This window comes from Daucus carota, chromosome 9, assembly GCF_001625215.2.
Source record: "Daucus carota subsp. sativus chromosome 9, DH1 v3.0, whole genome shotgun sequence".
Classification (NCBI taxonomy): Eukaryota; Viridiplantae; Streptophyta; class Magnoliopsida; order Apiales; family Apiaceae; genus Daucus; species Daucus carota.
The window spans coordinates 26,554,689-26,579,399 of NC_030389.2; the positions used below are offsets into that span (position 1 = coordinate 26,554,689).

Below are 24,711 nucleotides of genomic sequence, written 5' to 3' on the forward strand. Positions count from 1 at the left end.
ATTTGTAGAATAGACTCCACATTTGTAGACTTGTGGTACTAAAAGGAGAGTATCAAACCAAAAAATATAACTAAAACCTAGGATTACAAATTATACTCATGTTGGCTTATTATAGATAATATAGATTAAATATTAATATTAATAATTTATACATATACACGGGTTTCGGGTTCGGTTTGAAACGGATTTTGATTTTTCGGGTCAGGTTCGAAACGGCATACCATAAACTTGAAATCGATCCGAAAATAGTTCCAGTTTGAAAACTAAACTCTTTCAGTTCGGTAAAACCCAATGGGGTAATTTGTTATCAAAAAAGTAATAATTTATCTGTCAAAAAAAAAACAGTAATAATCTAGTACTACAATGAAAGGGATTAGCATTTCTTAGATGAAACCGACATCGGGAAGTGTGATATACAATAATTCACTTTTCTATCCGAAATTTGCATGCACCTTAAAATTTGTGCCTCGCTGTCAGTCTGTTGCTGCAACACGTATATCCTCAACGCCTTTGTTTGTCGTCTAAACCAGGAATTTAATTATACCACGCGTATGTATGTAGAAACAAAGCATGTACTAGGCTATATAAGCACTGAAGAACACAATCAAATATACTCATGTCTGCCCATTTCTAGTTCCCTTTAATTACCATCAGGTATGCATATATATATTCGTATACTGTATTGAATTTACCCTTTTTATTTCATGTCAAATTAATGTTTTGATCGTTTGTTTCCCCGATTGTCAAGGCCCTGTTGATTTTTTGTGAAAATTTTAGTAAAAAATTTGATAAGGCTAGTGAAATTGGGTGTTGGCCTAATCTTCCATCTTTATCTTCTTGATATTAGATTGTTTAGCGTTTTGAAATCCTAAATGCTATTTCAGATAGTGTTTTACAGGAATTTTCAGATTTAAACGCAAAACGATTTAGTTATTTTTTTAAAAAAAATCGAAATACTCGATTATCCGAAGTAATATTTGGGGCCATTTGTCCCGACTTTGGTATTTTGGTCCTTGTTGAAATTGTGGTATGGGGTTTTCTGGGTGAAATTTTGAATAAGAATTTTTGGATATAGAGAACCTAATTTTTGTGAATTGTTGAAAGGATGGAGGACATGGATGAGGACTGCGAAGTTGATGATAGTTATTCCTCTACAAAGCAAGTGAGTGGTAAAGCTAGTTGGTTAATAGGCAAAGGGATATGGTTGGGGAAGAAGGCTGTAATTACTGGTGCCGTCATCACATCTGCGCCACTGGTTCTTCCTCCACTTGTGGTTTTCTCTACACTTGGATTAGCTTGTTCGGTCCCTTTCGGGTTTGTTTTTGCAACATATGCTTGCACTCAAAAGATCATGAGCAAGTTGCTTCCTGAACCGGATTCGGGTTCTATGTTTGAGGACAATATGGAAGTTGATGATATGGAAGTTGTTGATTTGTTGCAAGGTGCAGGGGCAGAGGAAAAAGGATATGATCTAGAAGATGTTGAGTTGGTACAGGAATTGGTAGCGGAACAAGAATATGGTGATTTCTTTCAACGAGAGGAGGAACGAGAAAATGTAGTGGAAGAAGATGATTTGGTGCAAAGAGCGGAGGAACTAGTATATGAAGAGGATGAGGAGGCACAAGTTAATTTGGAGCAAGTGCCAGAAGAACAAGAAATGAAACAGACACCTGCGGTACTTAAAGAAGGAGATATCTTGCAAGAGAAACCAGTCAACACAATGGCATTTGGTGCGGCGAGTATTCAGTTGGATGGTAAGAATAATCTCCAGCCTGAAGGAGAAGCTCTTTCGCAGGAAGAAAATATCTTGCAAGAGAAACCAGTCAACACAATGGCATTTGGTGTGACGAGTATTCAGTTGGATGGTAAAAATAATCTCCAGCCTGAAGGAGAAGCTCTTTCGCATGAAGATGTTTTTTGTAGCCAGGACGGCATCCAAGTATATAATGAAGAACCTTTGGAGCAAGAGAAGTTGATGGTGGACGTGCTAAAAGGTACTGGGATGAAAAATATGTTGGATGATGCAATTACCAGCATTAATATTCATAAGCAAATCCCAGTTGTGCAAGAGAAACAGTTGAAGGAGGTAGTGGAAGAAACTGCTACAATGATAGAACTAAATGTAAATGATATCAGTAAACCCGAGAGAGTTCTTACTTACCAGGCATGTGTTTATGATGAGAAGAATGGTTTTTCAATGCTCAAGGAAGGGTCTGATGAAATGGAAAGAGAAATGCTGATGAGGAATGATATGGATGGAGAAGGTAGAAATGAGACTCAAGAAGGAAGCACATCGCAGGCAAATGAAATTTATTTGCGTACAAATGTCCAGGAAAGACCAATAAGAATTATAAAGCATACTCATGAAGGGGAAAACAAGGAGGAAACTACCAAGTACCTTCAAGTAGAAGATGCACTGTCAGCGGAAGGAACAGAAGTGAGAGATGTGAAGCTAAGTATTGAAGATATGAATGAAAAACCTGTTATAGAGATGCGCCAAGTGGTAGTTAGCGTTCATTGTGGTAAGAAGATTGCCAGTAAGCAAGAAATTGAAGATGAAGAGGAATGCAATAAATCACAGAAGCTTGTTTTGGTGGCGAGAAAGGTTACTGAAGAAACTGTTCAGGACATAAAGTGTGTAGTAAAACGCAATGCGTTAGATGATTTGAATTCAGCAAGAGAGATTGCTGATGAATGTGGGCTGGATTTGTTCGATCACGCAGCGGGTGATCATGACTCCTACAATGATTATAATATCACCCAAGGTATTGTTTTGGTGCTTAAAAAGTCCTGAATGATTATTTGCCTTAAAAGGAACATGCTTTAAGTGAATAAAAACCAGTGGAGTAAAAGGAACATGCAACGGTTTCATATCACAAAAATATATTATTTTGTAAATTGGAGTTACTTCTAGTTTAGAGTAAATTATAGAGATATTATTTATGGTACCATCACATGTTTTGCTTCTACAGGTGGTGACCTTGTATATTTTGTTTTTCACATATAATACTCTCATGTTAAGGAAAATGTAATAGAATTGGTTTTGGACTGTAAAACAAATTGTATTTGATTTTTTTTGCAAAACATATATGAAGTAGACCTTTGAATCATGTAAAACGGAGTTGAATGTTGAAACTTATTATAAGTCCATAGCCAAACTTTGAGCATAAATATATATCTCAGGGTCTATTTCATGTATCTTTTCGCAAAATTATTTTAATATACAATATGTTAAATAGTTTGAAATCAATTCTTAACGTTCGACTGAAGAGAATGTGAAAAACCAAATGCACAAGGTCACCACACAGAGAAACAAAATATGTGATGTACTAGTTGGGAAAAGCCAATTGTACAATGGTACCATAAGGGTAGATTATGTGAAAACCGATATATAGGGTCACCAAAAATAGAGAAAAAAATTGTAATGGTACCGGCAGGAAGAGAGTCCTAGCGCAGGCCCCAACATTTTTCAATAAAATAGTAGGCCTATTTGAAAGTTGGGGGGGGGGGGGGGACTCTGGGTGAAAGCTACCCTTGCTTACGCCTGGGGTCCAGTTTGTCAAGTGTTGCATATTAAAGGATTTTTAATAGTCTTAAAACTAGTTTGACCTATTTATCTGAGGTATGGCCATTTGTAATGTTGGAGACCACTTGGAATGTAGATTTTTTGCTATCGTATGTTCTACATTAGTCAAATTTTTTAACCATGTTCTCCCTGCAGGAAATGATAATTTTAGGAGCAGAGAGACAGATGATGTTGCAAATTTACCAGTTCTTCGAGTTTCCACAAAGGTAGCTGAATCCAAGCATATGCACCTCCAACCTGAGACTGATACCCTTACGCCTCCCAACGAGGTCAGTACTTAATATGTCTTTTTGCAGTCCCTCATAAAATTAGAACAATGGCTTTTTATGTACGTTCACTGCCCTTGGTTGAACGAAATTTGGTAAAACAACTGAATTTGCGGAAGTATAGATTCTGTACCAGCATTTTGCAAAACTTAACTAATAATTGTCATAAATTTGTAATACTTGTTATATTGATATATTCTTGCACAAAATCTGAGGTTTATTATCATCTTATTTCGGGAGTGCTTTAACTTCTGGCTGGTCTTCTTTTCTCGTATGATGTTCCATGGACATAAACAACCGATGTAATAGGGTACCTTGTGGGAATATAAGTAAATGTCCGTGAGAAACTTTGGCACATAATAATAGATAGTTCCTTTTACAAATAAGACATACCTGAAGGCCTCTTGTTGTCATTGCAATTTGTCCTCCAACCTGTTGTCAGCCAAGAACATCCATGACACTATGGTGACTAACTTCTTCCTTTTAAATGTTTTTTCCCCTTAAGAGGATACGAGTGATATCAGTGAGAGACTTCTTTTCTGCAACTTCTTTCCTCTGAAATTTATGGACCTCAAGTTTTGCTGGTACCTGTGTTGATCTCTTGTTGTATTTTGAGGGTCACTTTAACAATGTTAATCCTTCTCCAACATGCAAAACATGGAATTTTTTTCCCTGTTCAAAAACCGGATAACTAATAGTCTAATATTTGTATGGGCAGTGGTCCAGGTCAAATGATTGGTGGCAGCATACCACCAGCGGAAAAATAACCGCTGGAAGGAAAAAACCCTAGAACGGATGATTTTTCTGCTGGATGACACATTGCCACATTCACATCAATAATTTAAGGCTTAATGCCTTCCAGCAGGAAAAAACCGCTGGTAGTGTGCTTCATCAATCGATTGTCAGACCCTACCTGTATACAGCATACAACATTTTTTACTTTCTTTTGTGTCTCATAACATTTGTGCTGTGTTAACAAAAATACTTTCACAGATCCTGAATTTGAATCTCTGCCTCCTCAATGGTTTTTATTTACTGCAAAAATCTAAAATTTTGAAGTTATCCCTATATTGTAATATATACAAAGATTGCTAAATATTCAGAATTAACTATGACAATGATATGCATATCTGCCAATCATAATGATTTCATGTTACAAATAAACTATTCAGAAGAGGCACTCGTCTAGCATACAAGTTTCTAACATGACCTAACTGGTTCTTCAGTAGAACTTAATTTATCTATCTTTATTTGAAGTCCAACTACTACACAAGTGACTACTCGACTGATCTGGCACTGCAACTGTGGTCTTCTGTTGAGCACTAATATTATATATTTCATTGGTTGCATTTTCTATTTTCTTTACTTAAAATCAAGATAAACATACACTTGGTTATGTTTCTGTGAATCCTCTGCTGTTAATGATTTGCACACATTTTTCAGTAGGTAAACAGTTAATCCACTGGCAGCCAGGAATATGGTTCTTGGTTCATGGGGTAGCCAAAATCCTGCCTCTGATTTGTCTGGGTACCTTATTTCTATAAAAACATAATTTGAAGTATAAGTGAATTTTTTTAGTTGAAGTGTAGTAAAAAATAACAAACTAGACAATAAATAAGATATATTAAAAACAAATTAATTAAATTGATAAAATTTATTTATATAAATAAATGAAATGTTATTATACGTATTACGATAAAATTTATTATATATAGCACTAAATTTTGAATTATAAATGAAATAAACTGAAGTAACAGAAGTCCCATGTATAATTTTCTTCCAGTGACAATGTAATATGTGCATGTCCATTAATGCATATAAAAACTGTTGATTATTATTTTTGTTTTCATGATCCAAACAATAAATTGTCTATTTTTCCTAATTTTATTCTTTTTCTAAAAAAAAACACACACAAAGTTATCACGAAGTTAGGTAATTATTTGTATTTTGTTATACAGGTGTTTGTTTGTGTGCTGTATCTGAAGTTTCTCCGGCTGCCTGCCTGCAGAGTGTAGATACTTAAACCCTAAGGTCGAACTTTGAAACTAGAAAACAAAATAAATAGAAAGAGATATATGAGGGTGAGCATCATGTAGGCTGGCCCCTGCCCTGTGGTGTCTTTGCCCCGAGGCAATCCATAGTAGCTTTGATCATGTTCTGTTTCATTTTGGGAAGATTATGTAATCTCAGCACCTCACTGGGCAATATTATCTCATGAAACTGAAAATAGGCAGTATGAGAACTAGGAAGTTTGTTGTTTTTGTACATGGATTACTTAAGGCTGATATTTAATAGAGCATAAGAGTATATGGTGATAATCAGGTGATTTTTTTCTGTGAAATAAACATGGCCTAAGAAAACACTCATATGCTTGTCACAAGCCGAACTTTTGTTGTTTACATTTCCACGTACCTGATGTTTGCTGTAGGTATTGCTCGATGAGGAGAACATATGGAAACAGATTGGTGCACTACGGGCAATAGTGGGATATTCAGCTCCTATGCACACTACTAGCTTAGAGGAACTAAAAGCTCTCTATATCTTTACAGGAGTCGAACCGCCACCCTCATTAGCAGACAATCCGGATCTTGTGGAACTGAACGAAAAGCTCCGATTTCTAAAGTCGGTAGTTGGTGTGAAATAGTTATGTTTGAACTAGCATTTCTGTAGACGTGGTGTTTGATATCTCATGGTAGAGTGTCTTAAAATTCCGGAGGCTTTTTGCATGGTTGAATTATATGAATTGAATGTACTGTTGCATGATGATTGTTTTTTTCGCATTTGTAACATCTTAAATCTTGTGCTCTCTTTTATTAGAGTAGTGTTTTGCATTTTTCTGTCCAGGAGCCGACTAATTATGATTCATGATAGACAGACGGTAACACTAAAACCGGATTAGCATATTGAACATCAGAAAACTATATATCCAGGTGAGTAAATAACTATTGTATCAAGTCGGATGAATGTTTGAAGATAGTAAAATAGGCTAAATCCTGAGTAACTTGGACCGCAATATGTGTAATGGAACATGCAGCTGATTTGAGCAACTAATGCTATAAACTTTAGCTATGTCTTCATCATGGTTTGGGTTTGGCAGAAAACATGCAGATCATTGTATATTAGCTTTTTCATCCTTGGACTGCTGCAGGCGTAAAGATGCATATCAGTTCAAATTGCCTAGCGTGGTTCATGATTTGGTAGATGCTACTCTATTTGGTACTAGGGATGTAAAATGAGAATGAGTAATTCTCGAATATGAGTACACATTCCTATGTTTATCTTATGTTCACGGTTTACATTTTGAGTAGGTATCATATTATTATTTATAAAATAACTTTCTCAAATACCTAAATAAGATTTATATAATTATCTTAGCTTATTATATTTGTAAGTAATCAGTTATGTTATTTATCACTTAGGGTCGCGCTCAAGAGAGAAATCATGCTTAAAATAAAAACATGGAACCACTAAGGTTATTCTGCAGAATCCTAATTTTTTTATATAGATTTTCCGGATCTAAATCAAAATACATTTTTTTTGCATCGTTGTGTGCTCAAAAGTAATTTCAAAACATAAGACATTTTTTTCATGTACAGTTCTGCTGTAGAATCCTAATTAATTCTACAACAAAATAATTCTAGATGATCATTATTTTGTTATAGAACATATTGAGATATTGCATAATTTTAGATGATTTTTAGAATAAAAAAATTTGTATAACTACGTTTTCAGTTTAAAAATTAAAATTTGTATATATTTGTAGTGTGCTGCTTAACTCCATACAAGAGAGTATGCTATGAAGTACCGTGCTTTTATATATTTGTAAAGCACGTTCTTATGAGTGCGATGAGTCGCACTCATGAATAACTGTCTTATATAGCGTCTAGTAAAGAATATCTATATACATATAAAATTGATGTATCAATCTCACTAGACATATAATTAGCAAAATAAAAAAAAAGATTTATTATTTCCCCTCTTAAAATGGTTGAAAATTAATCATAATATAAAAATTGGTTCTATATATTTATACAAAATGATTCTATAATAAAACCAAATTAAAAAATATATCCTCATGAAATGCCGCGGTAACGGGATGCGGAAATTATATATGAGACGAGGCTAAAATACGAAGCTCCTCTCCAAACCGCCCCTTTGAGATAGAGGCTAAACACACATTTTAAAATTGTTGTAACATTTTCAAAAATTTCTTCTAAAATAAAACTCATGATTAAGTTTTTATTTTAAAACAACTTTTTTGAAAATATGCTAGGAAACTATATTCAATAAAAGTTTAAAATATGTGTAAAGTAATGCGGAAAAAATTATATAGAGCAGAATTTTATTTATATTAAAAACTACTCCAAATATTTTGTTTCGACCATCCACAAAAAAAATATTACAAACAAAATATCTTTTTATAGTGCAAAAAGTTACATTCACCCGGAGGGAGGGACTAATATCTGTCGGCGTGAACACAGCCTCAGCCAGCCAGATAATTAAAGTGAAGAAGCCTTGTGAATCTGGTGTTGCTCTTGCCCTAGCTCCCTTTAGATCTTCACTCTCTCTGGTGAGTTTCTTCTTCTTCAATTCAATCTCTCTGTTTCATCTCGTGAATCTCCAGATTTCACTCTTTCTTCTCTGCTTCGTTATCTATTTCTTGCTCAATTTTTACGTGAAATTTAGTGGTTTTGTAATCTCGATTCGCCCAATCTCTACTATTTGTGAAGTTATGTGTTTAGTTCTGATTCTTCGGTTCATTTCAATTGGCTTAGTTGTATTGATAATAGTCACTGAATCTGTACTGTGTTGAGCTTTTTATTTATTTATTTTGAACTTGTAATTGTTCTCTCTCTTCACTATGAAGACTTAAGTGTATGTTTGTAGTTACTATATGTTTGATATATTGTGCTGACTTGATTTGATATGTTGATGATATTTGATGATTTGGGGTTTTATTTCTTCGGACATTGTTCGTTTTGTTTAGCTGTCTTACTGGTAAGTTTTCATATATATATATATGCTTGACTTATAGGTTCACGCTGTTTTTATATTGTAGTTAAAGATATCTATGAAATGAATATTCGTGAAATTGATCCTGGTGTTTATCAACTTTTGATTCTTTTGTTTCAGTAACAGGGAGCTGGAAACGTGTGCAATTAACTAAATTATTGTCTGTCCATGAGAAAGGGGTTTGAATTCTCTTGTTCTAGATGATTTGCGAGAAGTATACTAGTATGCTGCAAAGATGGACGGTTTTCTTGCCAAACTCCAAGGGTCATTGCTGTTGTATATTCTAATCCTTTATTCTCAAGTGAACATTATTGGTGCTCTCAGTCCTGATGGTATGATTATGGGTTTCCCATTCTCCTAAATTCTATTTGAACTCCTGCATAAAAGAAAACTTCTTGGTCTCTGTGTTTGGGATTTAAATACGGTCTGAAATCTGTAGTTCGTCTAAATTTCAACTTTCCATAGTGGATAATTATTCATCCCATTTTAGGAATTTTTGATGTTGCTGGTATGTGGTATGAGTACGGGTATGCGGGATGTTATCTCCCATTAATTCGGTACAAGAACCCATGAATCAGATGTCAGGGGTTTATACAACCCCATATGTAGTAATTTGTTTTCATTTATAAACATCATAGGACATCATGTTGTCTCCACTTCTTTTCCCTCGTTCAGATTGCAATTTTTGCTGTTCTTATTTTCATTCTTTAAGATTTTTGTTAAGATTTATGGGCTGCTATATTTTATGAATTAAATCGTTTTTCACAGTAAATGGGACAAGATGGAATTGCAATCCTAAACGAGGAATCCAATTTGTGGTTCCATAGCATGACTTACAAATTCTGTAACACTGCCTTAGGGATATTGCTTAGAGTTGAAGCAGTGTAAAAATTAGTAAAGAGTGCTGTATTGTTTAAAAATTCAACTCTTCATTTATTGTATTACAGGCCAAGCACTTGTTAGTTTCCGGACAAATATTGTAAACTCCGACGGCGTCCTTCTGCAGTGGAGACCTGAGGATCCCGATCCATGTGGGTGGAAAGGTGTAACGTGCGATCCCAAATCCAAAAGAGTAACATCATTGTGAGTTAGTAATGGAAGATAGAGACTAGTATATCGATTTCCATACTTATGTTGGCCTGGTTGTCTTTAATATATTATTTAAGAACATTGTTTGATGTCGTATTGAGCTATGTATGACTAGAAGTATATTATGTGAAAGATTTGTTCTGGGTAGAATCCAAGACACACGACTATGAGAAAGAACAGATGTTGAGTTGTTGACAAAAAGTTACGCAGAGTAGAAAGACCAAGAGGGCAACTGGGTACCAAATATTTTTCGACGTGTCACCAACTTTATAGGAACTATTTAGGTAACAAACAACTGAAGGGCACCTTTGTCAGTGGAGATACTGCCTTATATATAAGCATTAAAATTCGTAAATTACTCCCCCATTCTTCCATTGTTCAAGTCATATTAGAACAATGCATGAGCAGTAAACCACATACTAAGCAGAATTTCACTTCTGCTTGCCATCTTACCTTTTGCCTAAACATGGACGAGTGGAGCCACTTATCTTAGGTCTTTGCTTAGGTCTTTCGCTTGTCATCTTACCTTAGGTCTTTGCGGCCATTACCATTTTGTATCTAATTTGTGAGGTTTTTTAAACATTAATGAATTTGTGGACACAGCTGAGCTCTAAGTCGATCCATGTTATATTTTTTGTGTGATTATTCTTGTTTAATGATGTAAATTTACAGTAGTATATTTACTGTATTATATAGGTAGGTTTGTGTGGGCGTATCTAAGTGACTAACAAAAATAGGTTGTTGCCTCTTCAGATGTATAATCAATTTTAATATGCTATAAAAATAATAAAAGGTCACATCTCTATATGACAGGAGAACCTTAATATCAACCAATAACGAGACTAGTCCTATATGCTTCCTTATTCCCATGCTCTACCTATTATAACTGAGCAAGTTCGTATATAATATATTTAAGCTTCATAATAAAGCACAGCTAGCTTCTATTATATGATAGCATAAAACAAATTCAAATTAATCTTTTCATATTGCTGGTAGCCTTGGATTATTATTGTTAAACACTATATAAAGCCATCCCTCTCCGTGTTTTTCTACCTTGTCTTTGTCAAATTTTATTAGATAAAAAGCTCAAGTCATTCCTTTAGGATGGTCTAAGTACCGCAATCAATTGGACAGTCCTTTTTAGGAGATTCCTAATGCATTTTGAAGATGTATAATAGATTTGGGGAAGGTAAAACAATTTCTGAGATGGGTTACTTGAAGTTCATGATTCTCATACATGCTTCACCTTCTCAGAATTTTAAGAACGAAGAATCATTATCTGGTAGTCTACTAATTTGATTTTTAATTTTTTGTACATTTCATTACATTATTCTTATGCATTTCTTTCACAGCTTTTACTTTTTTAACAGTTACTGGTAAAATGTAGATGATACGGTGTAGTTGTAGCATATATTTCAGCTCTATAAGCAATTTTGTGAGTTTGTTTACTTCTCACATATTGCAAATCAATTGATATAGTTCTTTAAGGTCTAAAATTTACATAACTAACTGAGATTATGTGTGTTCATCAGGAGTCTCTCTAACCACAGACTGAGTGGCTCTATATCGTCAGACATTGGGAAGCTAGAGAACCTGCAGTTTCTGTATGTTTTTAGGACATTTTATTTTGTGTTTTAAAATTATTTGGATTAAGACCAAGGATGTATAGAATTTGAACTTGGGGTTGCGTTTTTGCTAGTATTGTTTTCGTCATATTTCGTGTAGTGGGAGGGTGAAGAAAAGACTGATACGAGGGAATGTCCATTTGCATAAATTGAATGTATTTAGTGTTTTTTATGCTATTATATTGTTTAATTTTTTGTAGGGCTCTCTATGACAACAACTTGTATGGGAATATTCCTCCAGAGTTGGGATCCTGCACAAAATTGCAGTCATTGTAAGTTCAATATGCATATACATATGTGACTACAATAGTATGACTGGTAGTATTTGTGTAGTTGGCCTTCTTTTATTATCAATTTAATTATGATAGAAGAAATGAAAAGATCCATGTTTTGGGAAAGTCGAGTTTGAGGTGATATTGAAACAAATTATGTACAATCAAGTGCTCTGTCTCTTTGCTGTAAATAATTTTGGTTTTAAAATAATGCAACTACTCACATTAGTGTTTGTATTTTATCCATAACTAACAAGTCTTTAAGTTCTGTGTTGGTCCTGTTGGACTTTTTCTGACAGCATATAATTAAACTTGTACTTGAGCGGATAAACATGTACTTATAGTTAAAACACTGGAGAAGTATTTACTTGGAAAAATCAACATAATACAATATGTGACGATAATGTAAGATTTACAATGAAATTCAGCAAAAACTGATATCCTTTTCGCTATAATTGAGGTTTGATTTATTCCATTTGACAGAGATTTGCTTGATATATAATGCTCAAGCACATGTGATTTGTATAAATTATTAAAGTTTAATTATGAGGTTCAAAGAATGTCAGTCACACATATAATGTTGCAAAGTTAAGTTTTCTAAGAGTGGTTATTATTTATATTTTTTGTAAGAATGTAAGATGAAATTAGTGTTTATAGTATAATATTCGACATGGAGGCCTGGTTCAAGCTTCACCTGTATGATATCGTTAAAATGTTTTTTCCCCCCCAGATATTTGCAGGGTAATTATTTGAGTGGAGTAGTACCCTTTGAGATAGGAAACCTTACTGAACTTCTTAATCTGTAAGTTATTTCGAATACGCAGATTACTTCTCTTTTGTATTTCATAAGTTGCAGGCTGAACCTTATGTCAGCCTTATTAGCATGCCTCTTAAATCTGTTTTACATATCTCTTAAAGCTGTTTTGTATTTCGCAAGTCGTTTTGTGTTGTGGAATAAGGTTATTCTAATTATTTAGCACTTGGCAGAACCGATTAGAGAATAATTCAACCTTATTATATAAGAGGAATGCATAACATGTCTTGCATGCAACCATATGATCTCCTGATGTGTTTTAAGTTATAAGATCTGTTTAGTAACTCTCACTAACAAATTGAGGTTTCAGTGGTGATGATTATGAATCATGAACATACCAGTTGTTAACCTTTGTTTTGTGTTGTAAAAAGAGGTGTAGTATCCTAATTTGAATAGCTAGTTAGCAGAATCATTCAAAGATAATATGATGTTATAAAATCAAGTCATAAACCAGTTTTCAAGCCTCCGTTTCAGTCAAGTTTGACCCAGTCCAGTCTACACTTACAAACAACTGCTTCAATTGGTCTCTAGATAAATATGTTATCAAAGCGTTCTTGATTTTAGCATCAAATTTTTTGTAGCTGCCTCTCCAATATTAAACCAAAACTATGTATGAGAATTGGAAGGAGTCCAAAATATAGTTGGAAATCTTTGGGTTGTTAGTAACTAACATGTCTTGTTTTAGTTAGCACCACTATCCGTCAATATATGAACTGCATATACCTTTCCGATTCTCTTCAATTTTGCTTTCCGTCGATATCTTGTAAACTTTATCTAAGATAGTTCAATTCTTGTAGAGATATCTCAAGCAACTCTCTTGGAGGAAACATTCCACCTTCACTTGAGAAGTTAACTAGACTCCAAGGATTGTAAGTGACTGATGTTTTCCTGAGTTCCATGTTTTTTATGGTTTATAGTAGGGATAAATTGTTTACTTATCATATGTGGTATGTATAGCAATGTATCAACGAATTTTTTGGTTGGAGCAATACCGTCTGATGGCATTCTTCATAAGTTCGCAAAAGACTCGTAAGTAGTATAATAATTTTAAATGATTTTCTTTATTTATACTATATGTTATGAAGAAAGTATTCCAAGTTGTGTCTGGATGTCTTACTGTACAGGTTTGTTGGGAATCGTGGTTTATGCGGTAAGCAAATTGAAGTGACGTGCAAAGATGATTCTGGAGGTTCTTCAAACTCAAATTCAGATTCAGGTAATTCATAAGCAAGGACCCTTTTTGGACTGGGGTATTGATATACTCTATTTCTTGGGGTTTAAATCTTTATGTATAGACATTTTTAGTACCGTTTCAATTTTAAGATGCAATTAAGTAGTATATATTTAAAGATATGGACTATACACATGGTAGATGGTTGGCTTTGAAATAGATACCTACAAAAATAAGTGTGAAATAATGCTATAGTTGCACACCCAGGATTTTACATTATTGGAGCATTGGATTCAGGAAAATCTAAAAATAGGGGAACTAAAGTAGGCTGAATAAGTCGTGGTGATACTAATATGGTATCATTCAGTAATATGACAAAATTTAAAGGTTGAAAAAGTAAGCTTTTACTTTTCTAGGCTTGTTAGATTTTGCTAAACTGTACAATGAGTGTAGGGTAGGTGTATCCAGTCTCTCAGTTTACCTAATCTGTACTATAGTGATTCCTGTTTAAGAGAATAATAATGACAACATCTAATAAATTGCATAAAGGAATAGTGCTTTGAACCATAAGAGGAGAGTGTTACTCAGTTATCGAAGACCGCTTTACGATAAAATAAGGGCCGAACCTGTATTCAATTTCTGAAATACCCCTTGCACCTTTGGATGATGGACACTGTTTAACCACCTTTATTATGAAACTAGTATTAGTGCCCACTTTGCATGGATATTAAAAAATCATAAATTCTTTGTTAAACTAAATATGAATTAAAAAAATACTTTTGAAAATTGAGGTTCCATTTTATTAGAAACATAAGAAATATTCGCTCCGCTGTTTTAGGTAAACAATCCCTTTTTTTATTTAACCTCAATTTAAATTTGAATTAACAAATTCAAAAAATGTGATATAAACTTTTATTTACATCTCATTTTGTTACAGTTTATTTACTTCTCAGTCAAAAATACTTTTGAAAAATGAGGTTCCATTTTATGAGAAACATAAGAAATACCCACTCTGTTGTTTTACATTGTTCTTTGCGGGATGTTCCTCTGAATTGTATATTATTCAAAATTTTCTAAACATAATAAATCTTTTGGAGTATAAAAGTAAATCTCACATTACTTCTGTCAACTTTTTTCGATCTAACAATTATTAATTAGGAACCTCACCCATATACCCAATTTTTGCTTTTCACCCTCTTTTTATACATTTTTCTTAAAACTCAAAGTCCTACTTAAAATAAGAAACTGGGTGGAACTGAAAATAGATATACATACTACACTTTTCATAGTTTTTAGGTATACAATCATTTTTCATTCAACTTCACTTTAAGTTTGATATATCAACACATAATAATATACTGTCGATATATGCATATTAGCTTAATATAATTGCATACCCCATTCTCGAATAGCTTTTATGTTTACCATCGCATCCATCCGAAATGATATAAAAGAAGACCGTAAACATACATCTCAGAAGAGATTATAATATTAAAAACTCGAAATTTGACAAATCTTGGAAGAGTTTTAACAGATATTATTATTATAGCTATATGCAAGAGAAAGTATTTAAATTGAAATTTCATTGAACTTCGAACTGAATGAAATTTTAATTTGAATGATTTGTCATCCTGCTGAAGAGAGAAGAGAGAGATTCAAATTTGAAATTGAATGGAAATTTAAATCGTACATGGATGTGGTTGAAACTATAAATTATTTGGTTCAATTATTGTAGATTTTAATTCAAATTGAGATTCAAATTTGAACTGAGATGCTGGATATAAGAGGCAATAAAATATATGAAATAGTGTGAATGCAGCTGCTTTTTCATTTGTATGTTTTCCATGTATGGGTGTACAGGGGAGTCAGAGTCGTGCACAGTATAATTGAGTCAATTAGTTATTGATATTTTGAAGTGAATTGAATGGCATTTTCTGTAATCATATATGAAGTCTTGGGATCGGGGGCATAAAAAATGCATGTAAAAAGTTTCAAGATTTATAATTTAAAGGATATCTCCCTGTCCTAACCATTTCTCTATAGTTCCCTTTTTTTGGTGTCCCATCCAATTCTTTACATTTCAAAACTTACCAAAAATAGTCAACGGGTCCCACCATTTCCCCACTTTTCTTCTCTTTTCACACTACTTTTACTCCACTATCTCCCTTTTATACATAAAAAGCAATGGGTCCCACCACTTCACCCACTTTTCTTTCTCTTTTTCACTACTTAATACATATTTCTTAACTTCCATGCCCAAACCTTATGTAAAAAAATGGTTGGGACGGAGGGAGTACATGTTAAGCTCAATTTTACAGTTTTTCATTTAACTATGTTTTTTTAATACATATGTAATGAATTCCAATGTTAATATTGTGAACGGTTGAAGTAATCTATCTAGGATAGTATGAGAAGCGAACATGATGCATTAACGAGATCAGTCACTATTATTAATCAGTATTAACATTATATAAGAGGCATGCTCCAATGCTCTCAGTCTACTTTCCTGTTCCGTTATTTCTCTATGCAAGCATATATAAAATTGAACATGTGATGAACCTGTGGTGAGGTGAATCATTATTATAATATTCCTCTACATGCAAAACACTCTATAAGAACCTTAATTGCACAAAAAAGCTATGGAAACGAAGCCTGTACAGTGACAAGTGAGAGATTGAACCCAATAGACGAGGGCTCTAAAATAATCAATCAAGTCTCTCTTGTAATTTAGACACTAATTAGAACGAAAATAATGGAGATAGGGTGTTATGGTGATAATACAGTGAGTTCCATCCTTGTGAAAGCCTGTCCACCAAATCCTAATTAATACACGTGAACCTGAATTAACTCAATACACATTGATCCAACTATATAGTATGAATGATTTGAAAAATGCAAGATATGCATATGAAAGAATCATGTAGAAAATAAATAGTAATTAGAAATTTGGTGGTAAAAGCTTCTACTGAACTCCAAATTAAAGAGATTAACATCTAATACAATACAAAGTTAGCACTAACATGATCTAACAATTATTACAAATCTAACTAGAGAGTGGAAGCTTGGCTAGTGGTCCAGGCTTCAAAGTAGATTCCCAAAGATGGTGGAGCTAGGAATTCTATTGGTGCTAGGTTTAACTCCGCTAACACTGTTGTTTTAAGGAATACTTTGAGATGTTCTCGGAGTCGCCAAATTTTCATCACCGGGAATCTCTTTGTCGAGATAAACTTAAATCTTCTATAGCTCCCATGTTTATATCCAAATGAATCCTGAAAACTATATCACTCTGGGACTCGTGTCATAAACGAGCAATTTGAAATTGTTTTTGGTGTTTTCTATAGATATAATGCACGAATAACGAATAAAGTAAAGGTAACAGGACAAATAGAAAGATTTTAGACAGAATTGAGAGAGATACAGACAAAAAGATAGAGATCGAGCAGAAAGACATAATTAGTGAGATGAGAGATAGAAACTTGCATGAGAAGATAGCAATTAGAGAGAGAAAGATCGGTGGAAAAGATTCTAATTTTCATATTTCAATTCAAATACTGAATGTACAAACTCAAACAAGTATTTAAAGAAGTATTTATAGACCTCGATTTGCAAGAAAACAATAAACAGTAAAATTACAAAGGCGCCAATGCACTCTTGGTTCAATGGTGGACCCTTTAAGGGATATCGTGGGTTCGAACCTTTTCAAAGACAAGGTGGGTGTTTTTAATTTTCAGAGGAAAAAATTGATCAAGGCACCCTTACTAATAACCACAGACTTTAGATAGTTATTGTACTACTGCTGTTCCTAACAACCCACCCCCCTTAAAAACACCTATGTCCTCAGGGTTGATGGAAAGCTGGAAAATTCCTAGTGAGCAAATCTTCATCCTATCATGTCGCTTCCTTCCTCCACACTGCAGTCTTTCCATAGAATCAACAACTGAAAACCACTTTGTTGTCTCTCAAGATTTGTTTGTAGTCAAGCCGCCTTAAAGCAATGACACAAATATTCCTTAGTCATTGACTTGAGGTGCTGCACTATCTTGTTTTAACCTACAGCTTTCTTTAGTTGGGAGACATGAGAAAGTGGCTGGACCATCCGAATTTCAAAGTAGAGCCAGTTCATAGAGGCCACAGACCAAATCTTTGCAAGAATTTCATAATTTCAAAAGGCTCAACAAACTAGGCAGCCAACTTCAAGCTTTTTCTAATAGTTACAGTAACCGTCCTGTATGGTTGTAGCATCAAATACGCCCATTCTCCTGGATGAAAGCTTTTCTGTGACCTCTTTGTGTCAGCATAGTTTTTCCTTCTCAACTGAGCAGCCTCTAACAATTCTTTAAGCCTTTTCCACTGCAGTTGTTTTCCAGCTAAGAATTACTCCAAGCAATGAATGTTCGTGTGTTCCCTAGCCTGCTAAAGCCATAAGTGTTGGTTTACTGCCATAAATCACTTGATAAGCCATGGTGTGTGAAAAATGGTGTTATATCTGTCTTCAATCCTTTTGACTTGGACGCTCATTAATGAAGTCCACAATATCCCTCCAAGGTTCCTTTGGTATTTGTAAGGGTTTTTGACTGTTGCTTCTTTAACTTGTTGTCAAGTGACACACTCTCTAATCCATCTACCCACAGTGTGATTAATAAAGGTCAATAGAAATATTCCCTGATTCTTAAAGTAAATCTCCAACCAAGGGTGTCCACCTATTCCATGACTATGCAGCTCCTCAAATATTTGCATTATGAGCCAAACCCCATTTCCCCCCATATTGCAGCAATCTTGCCCCAAATAGTATTCTTGAGGTCCCCTTGTTACTTAATAATGCTTCAGTAATGAGCTTTTGTAACTACTCATCTCCAATATATCTGTCATGGATGTGTTCCATCCACAAGGGTGTCACAGTGGATATTTAATTATTCTCAGCTTCACAAACCTGTCACGGTTCGTAGTGGGACTAGACTGTAACGTGACCACCTGATTATTCCATTTGGCATGCACGGTGTTAGCCTTATAATTGCACATATCCCCTATCCGAGTTGGCCTTTTCACCCCCAGTTTCACTTGCAAATCTGTCAAATCAACCACTTGAGGAGCAGCCTTAAACTCCAGGCCCTTCCAAGGGCCAGACAAACTAAGGACAATTAGTGGTACTAGTAATTTTATTCCCATTAGGAAGGTGCAAGTATATTGGATCTTGCTGCTGAGTTGGAATATTCAACTCTTCACACAGTTGAGTCTAAATGATATTCCTGGGACTGCCTCCATCAATAAGAGACACCACCTCTTTGTTGTACATCACGCCCCTTGTATTGCAACGGTGGATGGTTTGCTCCTGGTAAGCCCAAAGCAGCTAAAGTTAGATCTCGGTCTCGCCAAATATCCATCTCTTCCCCATGGACCATGTCAAACTTAGGAGCCCCTTCATACTCTTCTTTTATTTACAATAGGAACAAAGACCTTTCTGTCTCCTTTCTTCTCTCTGAATAAGCCAAAGGCCATGGTTTGCTGTTGATAGTGATAGTGTTAGGAGCCTCGGTGGTGACCAGCATGGAGGAGGGTTGTTAGTGGTGGTATCGACACTAGTTATCTCTTTAGAAGGTGAAGATTTGTAGGAGTCTTGTAGTTGCCCTTTCTTGGCTGATTGGCTAAAGTTTGCTCACAGATTCCGGCTAACTTTAATGCTTGTTCCAGAGTTGCAAGCTTCAAAAGTGTGACAGTAAGGTGATGTAACCAACAATAGAACATGAATAAATAAATATAGTTTTAGATGGAGACCTTTCTATTGACATTGGATTGATGTGTTCCAGCACTGATTTATACTGTGACATGTTTCGTAATACAACATAAAACAAAGAATTTGGCTTTTATTTGGGACATTTATGTTTTATATATACTAATACCTAGTTCACATTTTACAAGATCGTAATCCTTTTTTAAGCCTAACGATAAGTTGTATATCAATTGTTTTTAAATATCTTGAATATGTTTTGACGCCAACTTGCAGGCCAAAACCAAAATGGGAAGAAAAAGGCCTCGGGGCGGGTACTTACAAGTGCATTTGCTACTGTTGGCGCGCTACTTTTGGTTGCACTTATGTGTTTCTGGGGCTGCCATCTCTATAAGAAACTTGGGAAAATGGATAGAAGAGGTCTTATAATGGATGTTGGTGGAGGTACTATAGACGATTTAGTACTGTGAAATACATTGTTATGATAAATATATATAGTTTTGAGTGCCCTAAATTTTAACTATATCTTCGTCGTCTCTTTTCCTATTTTTGTCAATGTAGGTGCATCTGTTGTAATGTTCCATGGAGACTTGCCGTACACTTCAAAAGACATTATAAAAAAATTCGAATATTTGACTGACGAACATATTATTGGATCCGGGGGATTTGGAACAGTGTACAAGCTTGCGATGGATGATGGAAATGTATTTGCCTTAAAAAGGATATTGAAGCTGAATGAAGGTTTTGATCGTTTTTTTGAAAGGGAGCTTGAAATCTTGGGAAGCATTAAGCATCGATACCTAGTGAATTTACGTGGATACTGCAATTCTCCAACATCAAAGCTTCTGATCTATGATTTCTTGCCTGGTGGCAGTCTTGATGAAGCTCTCCACGGTAGTAGCATTCCCTTTCTTGGTCGACAATTATGCTTTATTATCTTAGTCCTTATTGCATTATCATGTATCAACTCTTCAACTTTGTCCAACAATTTGCTTTATGTTTATATTTCTCGTACTATAGAATTTTTCTGCTTTATGTTTATACTAAATTGCATCCTTGAGTATCTAAAAAAGTAGATCACTGAATCCCCATATTAGTTAGTTTCTTCCATGTTTTTTAAGGTTGTAGTGCTATCATGATCAAAATATTTGAATGACTTGTGACATGACCTCATATAGGAGTCCTTGGGGACGTCGGTTTAGAGTAGATCTATCCTAGATTGACAGACCCCATACTCAGGGGTGCGAGGCACATGTAGGGAACGAAATTCTAGCAGAGTGCGTCGCATATCTTCTTTAGCATACTATATTCGTTTTCTATACTCTATTTACTGTACTGCATGCATGACACTTTTTACTTTCATACCTTTTCTGTTATTGTTTGATATCTATATTAGGTCTCTACTGGATTTTTAGAGCCATGATGCTTCTGAGTTTTGTGTTTGCTGTCAATACTTTGAACTTTAATCATGTAATCTTCACCAGTTTCAGGACACCACAACCACAAGTGTAAACTCCGGTTCTGCATTAACTTATCAGAATCAACCACTATAATATGCTTGTGAATCACACACAAAAGGTCCAAAACTGATGTCAATCATTGATCTCCTGATACCGGCCACAACATTAACTGATCTACTATTTTGGCGACTTTCAGTATAACTAACCAGTAACCACTACTAACACTGATGCGAGAGTAAACTACTGTAAGAATTCGTAGTCAAAGGACTATGTGACACTACTGCAGATGTATGTAGCTGAGTACAGAAATCAAATACCTGATTCGCGGACTTCTTAATATAGTAATTATAGATCCGGTTTTCACAATCATAACTTCTTAAGTTGCGTATATACGAGTGTAGCAAGGTTGAAGCTGTGGTTGACCAAAATTTGCTGGCTCTGATATTAATTCCAGGAACTGTGAGTTTCTGAAGTGAAAATATAGAAGCTTTTTAATGCAGTAAACAAGCAATAGACATAGATATAGCATAGCACTGAGGTGGAAAGAGAGTAGTAGTAAAAGTGAAATAGAGATAAAGGTGGAATATTATAGCTTGAAAAAGAAGAGATTTTAGAGAAAGAAACAGTAGTGAGAGAAAGAGTGGTGGTATTTCTTCCATTTTCATATATCAATTCGTCCTAGAAATTACATTCTTTAGATATCATTTCAGTTTCTTATGGAAAGACTCAATTACCCTTATACACAAGTACCAAGCCCATTTCATACTACAATCAGACTACTAATACTACCAGGGGTGATAAATTCTGCCGAGTCCTGACATATGCTTTGTTTTTTGTTTATGCTTTTGTATTGCATCTCAAATCCGGGGGTGTTTTATTTTTGTTTATGCTTTTGTAGTGCATTGTCATAGTTGCACTCTTTTTAAGAACCACTTTCTTCATTCCTAGGAATGAATGTAAGGTGTGCGTACATACCCTTCCTTCCCTGAAAGTGGGGCAGGACATACCAGGAATGATTAGTTGGTATCTTCTGAACCAACTCCCGGGAATACAAAATTTTACTGTTATCTGCTTTTAATTCGGACCTTACATACATGAGGATTGCAGATTCTCTTACAACAGTGGAGGGCTGTAAAGAGTAGTATCATTTATTTAGTTCTTTTCTCTCTTAAAGTTAAAGTTTTTGTTTTCTTATCTGAAGTTTTTATTTAGTTCATTTATACTCAAGTTAAAGTTTTTGTTTTCTTATCTGAAGTTGTATGTGCTCTTGGCAGTTTCTGACTTGTTCTTGTACAAGGTCCTGCGTAGAACTTATATAATTACACCATAATTTTCTTATTTTTATGCAGGTAGGTCCGAACAACTTGATTGGGATGCTAGGCTTAATATTGTCATGGGAGCAGCGAAGGGTCTTGCTTACTTGCATCATGATTGCTCACCTAGAATTATTCACCGTGATATAAAGTCAAGCAACATATTGCTTGATGGGAATTTGGAAGCACGAGTCTCTGATTTTGGACTAGCAAAACTGTTGCAGGATGAGGAATCTCACATCACAACAATTGTTGCTGGAACTTTTGGTTATCTGGCTCCAGGTAAATATTAAACTACGAGTTAATCACTGATATTTTGTTTTAGTAATTGGCTGAGCATGTAACTGTTGATTCGAGTTTCCTCCTGCTGTTAACACAACTGTCATAAATGTTTGTCAACTGAACCTAAAGCAAAATTTGCAAGAGTTAGAGTGGTCTATGTAGTCATAAATTGCTCTTGCTGATCGAATGCTTGTCTGAAATTTCCCTCAGTGCCTGGGTTCATTTGTTTATCATAATATATTTCGTCTTAAGCATGTATACAGCTTCATAAGACGATTCCAGGCCTGTAGTAAATTTTATTTCGTAGGTGCTAATGTTCCTCTGGTTTCTGTCACCATCAAATGTATCTTCAATTCTGAGATAACCGTCTGTTTGTTTTTATGCAGCATATGTTGCAGTTTCGCAAATTATGTAAACACGAATATTTCTATTTTTGCATTTTTACTTGCAGAGTATATGCAGAGTGGTAGAGCAACAGAAAAGACCGATGTTTATAGTTTTGGGGTTCTTGTGCTTGAAGTTTTGAGTGGCAAGAGACCCACTGACGCATCATTCATCGAGAAGGGCTTTAACATTGTCGGATGGGTAAATTTCTTGCCTCCCTTTTTTTTGCCAATTTATAATTTATTAACCCAACAAAATAAATACAAGGAGTTAGGTCATACCCCGGGCCCTCAATTTTGAGTGAAACAAACCCCAACTCCATTAGCTAACAAAGGTCCACAATTCATACACACAACCACTGCCACTCCGGCTATATGCAACTGCTATATAAATTCCTCCCTGTTTCAGTTGATATAGAAGTAATAAAGATATTCTGCTATGGCATTGTTATGGTTTTGACTCTCTACTCTACTCTTTAAGACACTGATATAGCTGATTGAAATTTTAACAGACTCTGTACCTTGATTTTATTTAGTTACTGGCTGAATTGCCATATCTGCAACTGTGCAACTTTAACGAACTTCAGTCATGCTCTCTCCTTATTTCAGTTGAACTTTCTGGTCACTGAGTGTAGGCAGAGGGAGATAGTTGATCAGCATTGTGAAGGGGTACGGGCAGAAAGCCTTGATGCGCTGATTTTGGTTGCTATTCAGTGTGTTTCATCAAACCCAGATGAACGTCCTACTATGCACAGAGTAGTACAAGTACTTGAGTCAGAGGTTATGACCCCATGCCCAAGCGACTTCTATGATTCAAGTTCTGAGTAAAGTTGTGTTGAGAAGTGGAACAGGAAGGCATGTTTTAATAGTTTGCAACACAGGTGAAAGGTGGCATATGAGGTGGCACAGGATCTGTAGTGCAAAATCTGTTGTAGGAATCATTCTTTCTTACAGACCTTTGACACTTGGGAAGCCTTCCTTTTTTTTGTGCTTAGTTTAGTGTAAGGGCAAACAGGCAACCAATTCACAATCGGTTAAGATTCTTGTTATCATTTACGGTGTTTTTAGTGTCCTCATTTTGATTGGTTCTTAATGGAATTTCTTTGCCAATGGGGATGACTATGGTACGACAATTCTAATTCATTCTCCTTTGTTTTTCTTTTCTAGTCTATGTTTTCCCAAATTTTAACCCAAAATAAAGTGTATATGACTTTATGCAGTTCTACGTACCCCTTTCTTTAGGGGTGTTTCTGCTGTTAATGTAAAATATGTTTCCATCACATTGAATTCCCCATGTAAAAGTATCACTATGTATGACTGCACTTAGGCAAGTCACTATTTTTTTCCCATGTAAATCTACAAAACACGAGCAATTATTTATTGAATATTTACTTCCTTTATACAGTAAACCACTTGTATAATGAGCCATTTTTATTGTATATTAATCTTTTTTGTGATTGAGATATTTTTGCAATTTTTTCAATATTTATACCTTGAGTTTGCTTTCACATTGGTATTACTATGTCCATACGTCCTCTTTGCTTTGGTCATTTCTGTTTTGCTACGCCGAATACTCGCACTAGTGGCAGAACATATGTTGCTTGGTTTGAAACCAATTCATCAAGATCAAATGGGCTTGTGCTTCATTGGCTCATGGGACCTTGCAACTTATGTGTTCTTACTATTTGATTGCCCGCAGTGAGCTTGAGGTC

At 34.9% G+C, this 24,711-nt stretch overlaps 2 protein-coding genes across 5 annotated transcripts; both read left to right on the forward strand.

Moving 5' to 3' along the window:
• The first annotated feature begins 418 nt into the window (after positions 1-418).
• Positions 419-6,632, forward strand: LOC108203141 (uncharacterized). Of its 3 annotated transcripts, XM_017371903.2 has the most exons (5): positions 483-654; positions 1,105-2,765; positions 3,722-3,855; positions 5,811-5,883; positions 6,281-6,418. In XM_017371903.2, the coding sequence occupies exons 2-4, from the start codon at positions 1,106-1,108 to the stop codon at positions 5,865-5,867; spliced, it is 1,851 nt and encodes a 616-aa protein (XP_017227392.1). In that variant the 5' UTR covers positions 483-654; position 1,105; the 3' UTR covers positions 5,868-5,883; positions 6,281-6,418. The 3 variants fall into 3 exon arrangements, with proteins under 3 accessions (XP_017227391.1, XP_063940511.1, XP_017227392.1); XM_017371902.2 differs by lacking the exon at positions 5,811-5,883 and having other exon boundaries at positions 419-654; positions 6,281-6,632; XM_064084441.1 differs by lacking the exons at positions 5,811-5,883; positions 6,281-6,418 and adding an exon at positions 4,571-4,859 and having other exon boundaries at positions 482-654.
• Positions 6,633-8,235: 1,603 nt separating this feature from the next.
• On the forward strand, positions 8,236-24,460 carry LOC108202569 (LRR receptor-like serine/threonine-protein kinase FEI 2). 2 transcript variants are annotated; one of them, XM_017371028.2, is made up of 14 exons: positions 8,236-8,422; positions 8,986-9,197; positions 9,813-9,948; positions 11,487-11,558; positions 11,780-11,851; positions 12,582-12,653; positions 13,463-13,534; positions 13,623-13,694; positions 13,790-13,881; positions 19,838-20,005; positions 20,123-20,455; positions 22,371-22,616; positions 23,068-23,201; positions 23,609-24,460. In XM_017371028.2, exons 2-14 carry the CDS (start codon positions 9,101-9,103, stop codon positions 23,825-23,827), a joined length of 1,785 nt encoding a protein of 594 aa, XP_017226517.1. In that variant the 5' UTR covers positions 8,236-8,422; positions 8,986-9,100; the 3' UTR covers positions 23,828-24,460. The 2 variants fall into 2 exon arrangements, with proteins under 2 accessions (XP_017226517.1, XP_017226518.1); XM_017371029.2 differs by having other exon boundaries at positions 8,251-8,422; positions 23,635-24,165.
• The last annotated feature ends 251 nt before the right edge of the window (positions 24,461-24,711 follow it).

Excerpts from the sequence above, each read along its gene's own strand:
- LOC108202569 (XM_017371028.2), top strand. The coding sequence starts at position 9,101 with ATGGACGGTTTTCTTGCCAAACTCCAAGGGTCATTGCTGTTGTATATT. Across the intron at positions 9,198-9,812 it reads TGGTGCTCTCAGTCCTGATG|GCCAAGCACTTGTTAGTTTC; the intron begins GTATGATTATGG and ends ATTGTATTACAG. Across the intron at positions 11,852-12,581 it reads TGCACAAAATTGCAGTCATT|ATATTTGCAGGGTAATTATT; the intron begins GTAAGTTCAATA and ends TTTCCCCCCCAG.
- LOC108203141 (XM_017371902.2), top strand. The coding sequence starts at position 1,106 with ATGGAGGACATGGATGAGGACTGCGAAGTTGATGATAGTTATTCCTCT. Across the intron at positions 2,766-3,721 it reads TGATTATAATATCACCCAAG|GAAATGATAATTTTAGGAGC; the intron begins GTATTGTTTTGG and ends TTCTCCCTGCAG. Across the intron at positions 3,856-6,280 it reads CCCTTACGCCTCCCAACGAG|GTATTGCTCGATGAGGAGAA; the intron begins GTCAGTACTTAA and ends TGTTTGCTGTAG.